The sequence below is a fragment of the Dermochelys coriacea genome, chromosome 3, assembly GCF_009764565.3.
Source record: "Dermochelys coriacea isolate rDerCor1 chromosome 3, rDerCor1.pri.v4, whole genome shotgun sequence".
Lineage (NCBI taxonomy): Eukaryota > Metazoa > Chordata > Testudines > Dermochelyidae > Dermochelys > Dermochelys coriacea.
Genome location: NC_050070.1, coordinates 112,576,544 through 112,589,126, shown reverse-complemented (window position 1 = coordinate 112,589,126; position 12,583 = coordinate 112,576,544). Strand labels below are relative to the sequence as shown.

Here is a 12,583-nt window from a genome sequence, read left to right as displayed (position 1 = left end):
AGGCAAAGGACATTGTCCAACATACTGTGGGGTGCATGTTTGCTTGTGGTTACATGCTTCTGAAATGGTGCATGTAATAGTGAGTTAGTTCTTAAAAAAATTCTATTTTTCACTTGCTTTTTTAAGTAAGGGTGTAAAAAGCAGATCTTAAGGAAAGAGCTAAATGAGGAGGGGATAGAAGATTGGTAGACCATAATTGGGAGGGCATTCCAAGTATATGGACAGCCTCAAAAAAAAAAAAAGCACACATAGTTGGGAAGTAAGTGGATCAGTAAGGCTGGATCATCATTTTCAGAAAAGAAGGAGCTGGCTGTGGTGAAACTAATTTGTATATGTAAGTAATGGTGGGACTATGTGGGGCCTTAAAGACAAGGTCAAGAAGCCTTTGGTGTGGTAGAAAAGGGGAACAAATAGAAATATTTAAAGAGGATGTGGTTGAGTCAATGGACAAAGATGATGACTTTTAGCAGTCGCATTTTGGATGGCCTAAAGGAGAGCAATATCAGAGATGAGGCTGAAGTAGCTGAGAAGGAAGATGATTTAAAAGGGCAGCAGTCAGAGGATTTCTGGATATTGTAGTGCAATAGGTTTATAAATATGCTTAATACTCAGTGGTTAAATGTCTGCAATTTGGAGGAGAAAAATGTTCTCCTTTCCAATGGGAGTGGGTTTGGCGGGGGCAAGAGGGGCAACACAGGGGAAAGGCTCCAGCAGCTACCTGGTGCCTAGATAGGCCAGTTATCAAGTATTAAACTGGACAATCCTGCTTTTCTAAAGTTTGTCCCCCAGTCAGTATGGAGATAAAACCAGATGTGGTTTTGACCAGTATCAGAGCCACCATTTTGAAGAGTGGGCCACTCTGCCCACCCTTACATATGTGTGGCTATATTTTCTTAGGTGTTGGCCCCTTATCAATATGTGAGTTTCTGAGTACCCATAATCAGTGGTGAGCTGGAACAGGTTGTTAAATTTTGAAGCAGTTTTAGAACCAGTTGTTGATCCGCTTCCCTGCAGGGGGCGCTGAGGCTTTGATGGGCTCTGGCCTCCTCCAGCCACCGGGAGCGCTGCGCTGCGGGAGCCATGTGGGCTGCCGCCTGGCCCTCTGCACGAGCCCTGTTGCTGCTGCTGCTCCCCTGGCCCTGGGGCTTCCGATGCTGCCTGGTGGGTCCCTGGCTGCTCTGCTGCGCCTGGGCTGCGTCCTGCTGCTCTCCCCAGTACCCACCACCCTGCCTGCAGCCAGCCCTGCCTCCAGGCACCCCCTGCCCTGCCTCCAGCCACTCCCGCACCCCCAGCCCCTGCCGCACCCCTGCCCTGCCTCCAGCCCCCTCTGCATTCCCTGCCTGCCGCCAGCCCCCATCTCCAGCCACCCCCGCCCTGCCTCCAGCCACCCCCACATCCTCTGCCCGCAGCCAGCCCCTGCTTCCAGCCACCCCTCACCCCCTGCCTGCAGCCAGCTCCCATCTCCAGCCACCCCCTGCCCTGCCTCCAGCCACCCCCTGCCTCCAGCTAGTCCTGTCCCATGTCCCTGTCTGCAGCTTGCCCCACGTCCACTGGTGCCCTGCAGTTCCCAGGGTAGTAACTCTGCACACTTGCTTCAATGAGGGGGGCAGGGAGCAGCTGGGACCCACACATGTGCACACCCTAGGGTGACCAGACAGCAAGTGTGAAAAATCAGGTCAGGGGGTGGGGTGTAATAGGAGCCTATATAAGAAAAATACCCCAAAATCGGGACTGTCCCTATAAAATTGGGACATCTGGTCACCCTAGCACACCCTCAGGGAGTGGCGGGGACCCACACATGTGAAACGGAGCTCATTTCTAGTTCAGGCCCATCTTTTTAAAAAAAGAACTTTAGGCAGGGTTAACATACATCTGTATTTTCCAGGACAGGTCAGGCTTTTTATTCTTAAATCGCTGTTTGGGAGGAATTTTTAAATTTTAAAATTTTAAAAATTCCTCCTGGGAAAATACGGACGTATGATAACCCTGTTGATACAAAAAATACATACTGGGGCACATCCCTTAAATCAGAACTCTTTATAGGGAACCGGTTGTTAAGATTTTGGCAGCTCATCACTACCCATAATTGGTGTTTTAATTGCTGACATAAGCTATTTGTGTCTATATTGCATTAATACATTTTCCAATACATTAACGATATTAATCTCATGGTTACACATACTACAAATCCCCCAAAAACAATTTCATGTTTTTGCAGCATACTTGTTCATTATAAGCTACATATTGCAAAAACTCCTACAAACCTTATAAACCTAAGTCAAGTATTTACTGTAATTCATACTACTTGCCAGGCCTTGCTAGGCCTCATGTTAATCACTATGCCTTACCAGGCCATAATGTAGCTTATTGCAAAGCCTAAACAAATATTTTACATTTATTTACCCTTCTTGCATTTTCTAAGGATCCTAACTTATGTTAACATGTTGGTTACTATTTATTGTCATGGAATGGAACCTCCCAAGATCAGGTGCGGGTCACAGCTTAACACTTGTGTAAGAGGAATATTCTCCATCCTGGATAAATCAAGTGTGATTTTTAATTTGCAGAGCTACAAAGAAACAGTCATTCAGGATCATCTTCTTCTCAAAAGAATTTAGTAGCACTGTGTTTTGAACAGCTGACAAACGTATAATCTAATCTTTTGCTTTTTTTCTTATCCTAAGGGGAATAAGCATAAAAATGAATGATAAATCAAATTCTGAACTCTCCTTTGTTCAGGAAACAGGTTTTTTTCCCATGAAAAAAATTCATGCAATCAAAAAGAAGGCCAAGAGATTACTTTGAAATGTCAGCCTGAAACTGACTGACAATTTTTATTGTAAAAAAATAAAAATGTTTTGAGAACCTTAGATGTAAAGTGGTATATAAGTGCCTTTTATGGGAGGGTCTTAAATTGATATGGTGTAGAACAATATTTGGCCAGCTTTTCTCTTTAAACACAAATTTCCACTGTTGAAAATGGAAAATTTCCACTGTTCCACAATTGATGTTTAAAAATGGAGAAAAAGTTATCCAGACTTTGTAGACTACAAGATTAAAAACCAGAGACTGGCAATAATCTAGTGTATCAGAGATATCAAGGCTTGACTTTCAGCACTGTTTTTGAATTGTTTTCCTCAAGTAAGTACTGCATGCCTCTTCAAAATAAATTCAATATTTCTTTAAAACAAAGAGACAAAGGTGTCCCATGAAAGAAAACTGACCAGCTGTAGCTCTATGCTTTTGAAGATGATTTTTGCCATTTAAAACAATTTTGTGAAATAAGGAGGATTCATCATTAATTTATAATCATTATTTTGTCTCTCATGGCAGGCAGTATATATATATCTATATCTATTAAAATGTGTGTGCACACACACACACACTCTTCTTTTTTCCCTCTTTCCAATTTGCATTCCCCATTAACAGGTATGAAATTTTTCACCTGAGATTTAAATTGAGGCAAAATTAAGGTTCAAGTATAGGTCAATCAGTTGCTCATGACATCTTACATTTCATCTATGAATCATATTGCCCTCAGACTGACTCCCACTCCCACGTCTGTTTCCTATCATTCCATTTTTCTCAATATCTATCTCATGTACGTTCTTACTTGCCCTTGACTCTCTCTGCTTCCTTGCCCTTTTGTGACAGGCCAGAATTCACAATTAGAATGGTTTCTACAGCCAGGAACTACAGGAGAAAATTAAAGTAACATTCCATGCAACATTTATGCTTCTGGCACACAGATGTCTATCACTTTCTAATTAACTATCTATATTTGTAGAAATACAGAGTTTCAACACACTGATTCAACTTATAATTATAATAAACAATAGGATTCTACTTACAACTTGTTTTCATACTCATGTTTTTAAAAGATTTTCATGCACATTTTAATTAATAAAAAAGAAATCTAAAACTTGTCATACTAATGACATTATCTTATTTTATATAACACACATACTAAATAAGAAAAAATGTATTTACTTGTAACCTTTAAGATGGACCTCAAGAAGGTTATTCTTGATGTTTAAATTTTGTAAGTGGGTTTTTTTAAATCTAGCAAAAGCCTCAGCTCCAGATGTATTTTCTTTCTTTTTGTTTTTAATAAAATTTACCTTTTTTTAAGAACAGGATTGGATTTTTGGTGTCCTAAGAGGTTTGTGCATATGTTGTTTAATTAGCTGGGGGCAACAGTTAATTTTCTTTGTTTTTTTTTCTCAGCTCTTCCCTGGAGGAGCGGGTGAAAGGGTTTGAGGGTACCCCACAGGAAGGAATTCCCAAGTGCGCCTTCCTGGGTCCCAAGGGGTTTATTTTGCACTTGGGGGTGTTAGCATCTACACATCCAAGGTCAGAGAGGAGCTGTAACCTTGGGAGTTTAATATCAGCCTGGAGTGACCAGTATTAATTTTTAGAATTCGTGCAGGCCCCACCTTCTGCACTCGAAGTGCCAGAGTGGGGAATCAGCCTTGACAGCACCTAATAGAATAGGACTCAGCTATTATTTATTATTATTACCCTAGTGCCTAGGAGCTCCAATTACACACCAACACCCAACTGTGCTAGGTGCTGTACAAACAAAAAGACAGTTCCTGTCCCAAGGAGTTTATAATTAGAGTAGGAAAGATTAGATTTTTATCGTTAAATGTTGATAAACCTCAATTTCATCATACACCCAGGCAAACTGATGAAAAATATTTCCATTGATAATAATTAAAATTTACAGATAGACAAAGTAAGAAAAATGCTGCTTGAGAACTCATTAGAGATTGAGTTAATGCTATTTAGTTTGTATATTTTGACATATGATGTTGGTAATTTGTGGTTTAATGGGCAAAGTTTTGACATTTTAAATCTCAATGTCTACTGTTATTAAATAATTGTCTGACCACCTATAAATTCCCACAACTGTTAACATTTAAGCTGATAAAAATAAAAAAATGCTTAAAAACAATCAATATGACCTATTGGTTATAAAAACAAAAATCAAATTTTGTCAAGCCTACTTATAATCTGAGTATAAAACAAAAGACAACAGTTGGATATAGACAGAGTACAAGGAAACAATATCGGTCAGCATGATAGGCAGCAGTCTCAGCAAACCAGTGACCTGACCATTGTCAAACTATTGAATGAGGCACTAATGCCTAACAAAGTTCTATTTGTGCTGGATAATATGTGACTGTCATGAACACCAACCCTTTTCTACACTTTTTGAAAGTCTTCAGAGGCCAAATCTTGTTATCAGTTGCTCATGATTTGTACGACCATAACTGACAGAATTTGTGTCAGTGTTTGGGAACTCAATATGCATGGGCACTATAGAAGTGCAAAGTATTATTTAAGTTAATGGAATTGTGCCCATATACACCAATATACAATCTGACCCTCAGCAACTCTTTAGACTGCTAATTACTACCTCCACTAGTATGTTCTCTATTATATGATTTAAGTTCCATCTGCCACTTGTTTGCTTGAAAGTCTCCTACTCTCTGTTCACCATGACTCATTTTAGATACTATGACTAGCATTTTTTTAAAATGGGTGCCTAAAGTTAGGATCTGAAGCACATTGGAGCAGCAAAGTTTTGAAGAACAAGACTTATTTAGGTGCCTAAATATGGACTCAGAAACTAACTTAAAGGACCCTTCTTAAAAATATTGCCTACATGTCTAGTTTTGAGGGTTATTTATTCCCAAGTAGCTGTGTATCTAGGTAACCTCTGTACTGTAACTGAAATACAGCAAATATATTTTATTTATATATATATATATATATATATATACACACACACACACACACACACACAAGCAGCGTAAAGCCTGTGCTGTCATGTTGGGGTGAACAGTAAAGTCATGTGTATTGAAGGTTGGAGACTAACAAACTGAAGATCCTGGTGATATTCTAAACAAACAAATGTCTTAACTGTCCTGTAGCTGCTTCCATCCCTTTTCACTGATTCAAGCTTTTTAGGCTTCAAAGTCAGAAACAGGCCTTGTCCACACTTGCAGTGGCACATAGGGTAGGTGTAGCCATAGGCGCTGACTCCATGGGTGCTCGGGGCTGGAGCACCCACAGGGAAAAATTAGCGTGTGCTCCGCACCCACCGGCAGCCAAGCTCCCCCGTCCTCGCCTCCTTCTCCCCCACCCGAGTGTGCCGCCTACCCACTCCTCAGGTGTTTGGCGGAGCTTAGGACTTTTCGGGAGGCAGAGGGAGGAGTGGGAACGCGGCGTGCTCAGGGGAGAAGGCAGAGAAGAGGCAGGGCAGGGACAGGTGTGGGGGAAGGGGGTGGAATGGGGGTGGGAAGGTGGCAGGGCTGGGATGGGAAAAGGTGGGGTGGGGCGGGGCAGGGACTTGCGGGTAGGGGTGGGGTGAAGACAGTGCAGAAGTAGGGCCAAGGGCGGGGCAGTCGAGCACCCACCAGTTGCCTATGGTGTAGCTATGCACTGCTGTAAAAAGCAGGGTGTGTCCCAGGGCAGTGTGTAGCTACAAGTGTCAGGGAAAGGCCCTTGCATGGCCCTTTCACTGCAGTAGGGAAAGAGTCTGGCAGTGCAACACTATATTACTAAAAATAGCAGTGTAAACAGAGAAGGAACTTCTTGGGCATGTAGAGAGCTGTGTAGGGTCAGAGGTGAAAGTAAGCTGGTACGTCCCGGTATGGCGTACTGGTAAGAGCCGGTGCATTGTACTGGGGCAGCCTGGCTTCCCCAGGGGGCAATTTAAAAGGCCTGGGGCTCCAAGCAGTGGCTGTGGGAGCGGCTGCAGGGCTCCAGCAGCTATTTAAAGGGCCTGGGGCTCCCCTGCTTCTACCGCCCAGGCCCTTTAAATAGCCGCTAGAGCCCCGCTGCCGCTACTCCAGGGCTCCGGCAGCTATTTAAAGGACTGGGGCAGTAGAAGCAGGGGAACTGCGGGCCCTTTAAATAGCCCCTGGAGCCCTGGGATAGTGGGGGCTCCGGGGGCTATTTAAAGGGCCGGGGCTCCAGCTGCCTCTGCCGCCCCGGTCCTTTAAATAGCCGTTAGATCCCCACCACTTCCCCAGGGCTCCGGCGGCTATTTAAAGGGCCAGGGTGGTAGAAGAGGGGAGCCCCGGGCTGCTGCTGCTACCCCGGTGGGGGGTGCACTTACCTTACAGGGTGGGGTGGGCTGGGGCTGGCTCTGACCCCCTCAACCCCGCCCCTTCTGCCCTAGGCTCCACCCCTTCCGGGGGCCAGAGCTGGCCCCAGAGTACCGGTAAGTTACTCAACTTACTTTCACTCCTGTGTAGGGTACATACCCTAAGGTTCTGGAGTGTCTTTATTCTACTTGTCTAATCAGTACATCACCATTTACACTGCTAATTATACCTGTGCCAGGATGGCATGCAGTGTCTGTACTCTACACACCACCATATGTGTAGACATAGCCAAAGAGTGACATTCCTGAGGAGAAAAAAACAAAAAGACAAAGAGAGAGATACTGTATCCATGTTTTCTCTTTTCTTTTCTTTTCTTTTCTTTTCTTATAAACAGCCAAAACAGGATTAGTAGATTTAATACATGAGCTACATATTGAAAAAAATAGAAAGTTAAAATGGAAATGCTGATATATTGATGCCTACTGGGTAGGAAAACTCTAACTATAAAAAGGTAAAAGGCTGGTTAATTTTAATGCAAAAACAAAACAATGCAGTAAAAAAAAATTTAAAATCTACATATACAAGTATTAAAAATGTTATGTTCCATCTTTCACTGTCATTGGCAGCACAAAACTGGCTTAGTTTTCTGTTTAAATGTAACATTATTACCTGAGAATTATCTTCTGCACTCAAGAATCTCATATTTTGATTCACATCCAAATAAATGTCATTTACATTTTCATCATTTTCAATGACAGAAGGGAGGGTGGATGCAAGACTACATCCTCTTTTGATGGTAGATGGTGAAAAATGGCTGTATAATAAAAAAACTCAAATACATTAATACACATACTTGTTTTTAAGGTGTCTTAACTATCTTATTTGAAAAATAAGGATTTGATTTTCAAAACAATCTACATTTTTATGTCCTTTGTTTATTTTTTCAACCCAACAGGACAGCAGTATACCTAAGCAGTGTGCATGCATTAGATATCATTACGGGCTTACCACCACATACATATACACACACTAAAGCTTTTCCATCTAATTTTTAGAGAAGCCATGAACCTCTAAAATATAAGCAAAGTTATAAAACATCATTACTAATGGTTGACCTGTGCCACTGGGGAGAACACATCCAGAAGTGTTGGCCAGGGGAAGCAGTTTTGCTTTTTTCTTCAAAATTGGTCTCCAAGACAGACAAAACATGAAAATCCATGTAGAACCCAATCTTACTCCCACTGAAGTAAATCAGAGTTTTGCCTTTGATTTCAGTGGGAGCAGGAACTTGTTAGAACTCACTGCTTGGTTATATGGGCTATGGGGATTAAATCAAAGCAATGTCACACAAATAGCAATTTGATTGAAATGTGTAGTTGTAATACAATAGAACAAATGTAAACATGCTTCATCCAGCACTTCCTTAAAAGAGATAATGAAATATTTAATTCTTTGGCAATAAAATTGGCAGAAATATATTCTCTTAAATAATGTCTTAATATTTATATCTTTGATTAGGATTAAGATTACAGATTAAAAATAGCTGCAATCCCAATTATGAGTCTAAATTCCTTACATCATTTAAAAACAGTATTACTTTAATAAAATGTTGATTTTCACTATATATTTTGGTAACTACCTGTTAATTAAATCACAGGAGATTGAATTAGATGGTTGTCACAGAAACCTAATAGAAATAATTTCACCCTTGACAAAACAAGCTAAAGAGATCAGAAAGTAATTTATTAAAATATAAAAACATACTACAAAATTCTGCTAATCTGCAAATATTACAGCATTTTATTTATAATTATTACTCCATTTACTATTTCAACACTTTTCATTTATAGATATTTCTCCATTTTAAGGCAAATTGCTTAAGATACAGAATAAAAAAGAAGTCAAGCAATTTTCATAATGTATCATCTATATAATTCTTTTTTACAAATAAAAGGTAAGAAATGTCATCATCTCAATAATATTACAGAATTATATTATAAGACTATATTATAAGACATAGTCATCACAGTTGAGGACTACAATGTTGCCCCCTATGTCTGCTGCTGTGATCACTATCTGGGGGTTGGATTGTATAGCTGTCCTCTCGGCAGTGGAAGACTGTGGGGGATATAATGTTTGTTAAGGATTTCACAGCTGATTTCTTTCTTGAAGCAATAAACATGATGATCTAGTCTTTGTGGTTTCATCTACTGGGGGGGAGTCCAGTCAGATGATTCTTCCAGTTCTCAACATTAGTACGGTATCAGATTCTGTGATGGGGCAGAAGCTCAGTCCCTTAGGGAATACAAATAATTCAGCTTCAGTTAGGGGTAATCTTATGCTTATCTGATGATACTGGGGTGTCGTATAGTGTCCAAGTGGTGGGTCCTGGTGTCATGGTTTCTCCTAGAGGTAATGTTCTGTAAGTTGAGTTGATTCCATTTTTTGCTTTTTGTGTTTAATGGCTATGCCACTGTGATGCCTTCTCAGGGCACACTGGACTGTGAGTGACTTTGTTACACTCCTTCATGATGAAGGCAAGGAAGTATCTTATGGTAGGTGTGTGTCAGGACCAGTGCAATACCAGCCTTTCAATCACTTCTGTCACACCACAGGACCTGACACCTAGTCAGGTATTTGTACTTGGTTTTGTATTTTTTAGTATTTGTGTGTGTGTGTGTGTGTGTGTAGAGGCTTGTAGGGGTTTTGTGCTGGGAGAGAAGCTGAGCCCTGATTAGGGGGTGGGCCTTCTGAGGTCCTATAAAGGTAGCCAGCCAGTCAGGCAGCGGCACAGGAGTTAGCAAACAGAGCTGTAAACAGGGGAGTTTGTATTGTGGTGCTTGTTTGGGATTTGCTTTTGCTGGGGGGGGGGGTCTTTTTGGTGTGACTTTTGTTTCCCAGATTAACAGGACTTAGGTGGGAAGGCGATGACAGATACGGAGGCAGCTGTGGGAGTGACTCATGTGCTGGAAGACACATTGAGGATGACTGGATGTGGAAACTGTGGTATGTACATGATCCTGGAGGGGGGACCTGGTAAGAGTTTTTTCTGCATGAAATGCCGTCTGATAGAGCTGATGGAGGAAAAGATCCGAGGTTTGGAGATGCAGGTGGAAAGTCTCGTTGAGTTTAGGAAGGGGTTTGAGCAGATGATGGAGCAAAGATATGAGGTATCTGAAGGGGAAAGCTCAGACTCACAGATGGAAGCAGGGCTGGGGAATTCTGAGGGGCGACTGGGTGAGGAAAGTGCTCAGTGGAAGCATGTGACTAAAAGGACCAGGCAGAGGAAAAGACGGGCTAGTGAAGGAGAAACAGAGCTTAGGAATAGGTTTGCAGAGATGGAAAATGAAGAAGGGGATCAGCAGGTATTGTTGAAGGTGGAAGGGTAAGGAAGAAGAGAAGAGAGGTTAGTCCTATAGGAAAGGAGGAAGAGTCAAGGGAGACTACACCAAATATGAGCCCCAGGAGGATACAGGATGGGTTGAAGAGGATTATAAGGGAAAATAGGAATGGAAAGAACTTGCAGCCAGAGGGAACAGGGGAGAGACTGGAGAATAGCACTGTCACCAGGAAAAGGCAGGTCTATGTGATAGGGGACTCTTTATTGAGAAGAATAGACAGGCCTGTAACTAGAGCTGATCCAGAGAATAGAAGGGTGTGCTATCTTCCGGGTGCTAAGATACGGCATGTAGACCTGAGGTTGAAAAGGATCCTAAAGGGAGCGGGAAAGAATCCCCTAGTTATCCTTCATGTGGGAACAAATGATACGGCTAGATTCTCGCTGGAAAGTATTAAGGGAGACTATGCTAGGCTGGGGAAGACGCTTAAGGAAATTGAGGCTCAGGTGATCTTTAGTGGGATCCTTTCTGTTCCTAGAGAAGGAAAACAAAGGTGTGACAAGATTATGACTGTCAATAGATGGCTTAGGCAGCGGTGCTATAAGGAGGGCTTTGGGAGATTCATAGAATTTCAGCGTTGGAAGGGACCTCAGGAGGTCATCTAGTCCAACCCCCTGCTCAAAGCAGGACCAATCCCCAATTTTTGCCCTGGATCCCTAAATGGCCCCCTCAAGGATTGAACTCACAACCCTGTGTTTAGCAGGCCAATGCTCAAGCCACTGAGCTATCCCTGTATGGCCACTGAGAGGCATTCACAGACAGAGGACAGTTCTCTCGGGATGGACTTCATCTGAGTAGGGAAGGAAATAGACTTCTAGGATCAAGGCTGGCACAACTGACAAAGAGAGCTTTAAACTAGGAATTAGGGGGAGATGGGTGGGAGATGTCCAGGAAATCTCCACGCCAGATTTTAGCATTGAGAGGGAAGAAGACGAAGTAAGAAAGGATACAGCCGTGGGTAGGAGAATGTATATAAGGAACGAGGGCGGTGTGGATACTAGTCTAATAGGTTATACTGGCTGTAGAATGACTGTGCTTAATAGGGTACAAAATGTGAGCGAGGCCAACAGCAAAAATTAAGATGTTTGTACACCAATGCGAGGAGCCTAGGTAACAAAATGGAGGAACTAGAGCTACTGGTGCAGGAAGTGAAACCAGATATTATAGGGATAACAGAAACAGGGTGGAATAGTAGTCATGACTGGACTACAGGTATTGAAGGGTATGTGCTCTTTAGGAAAGACAGAAACAAAGGTAAAGGTGGTGGAGTAGCACTGTATATCAATGATGAGGTAGAATGTAAAGAAATAAGAAGCGATGTAATGGATAAGACAGAATCCGTCTGGGCAAAAATTACATTGGGGAAGAAATCTAGTAAAGCCTCTCCTACGATAGTGCTTGGGGTGTGCTATAGACCTCCGGGATGTAATTTGGATATGGATAGAGCCCTTTTTAATGTTTTTAATCAAGTAAATACTAATGGAAACTGCGTGATCATGGGAGACTTTAACTTCCCAGATATAGACTGGAGGACCAGTGCTAGTAATAATAACAATAGGGCTCAGATTTTCCTAGATGCGATAGCTGATGGATTCCTTTATCAAGTAGTTGCTGAACCGACTAGAGGGGATGCCATTTTAGATTTAATTTTGGTGAGTAGCGAGGACCTCATAGAAGAAATGGTTGTAGGGGACAATCTTGGCTCAAGTGATCATGAGCTAATTCAGTTCAAACTAAATGGAAGGATTAACAAAAATAAATCTGCAACTAGAGTTTTTGATTTCAAAAGGGCTGACTTTCAAAAATTAAGGAAATTAGTTAGGGAAGTGGATTGGACTGAAGAACTTATGTATCTAAAGGTAGAAGAGGCCGGGGATTACTTTAAATCAAAGCTGCAGAAGCTATCGGAAGCCTGTATCCCAAGAAAGGGGAAAAAATTCATAGGAAGGAGTTGTAGACCAAGCTGGATGAGCAAGCATCTTAGAGAGGTGATTAAGAAGAAGCAGAAAGCATACAGGGAGTGGAAGATGGGAGGGATCAGCAAGGAAAGCTACCTAATTGAGGTCA

General features: G+C 42.0%; 1 protein-coding gene across 2 annotated transcripts in view; it reads right to left on the bottom strand.

Annotated features, from left to right (window-relative positions):
• Window positions 1-12,583, bottom strand: part of ADGB (androglobin) — a 228,747-nt gene that overhangs the window by 125,415 nt on the left and 90,749 nt on the right. For both annotated transcript variants that reach the window (XM_038395342.2, XM_038395345.2), the window contains one exon: window positions 7,788-7,932. In XM_038395342.2, coding sequence (XP_038251270.1) covers window positions 7,788-7,932 — 145 coding nt within the window. The remainder of the gene's footprint in view (window positions 1-7,787; window positions 7,933-12,583) is intronic.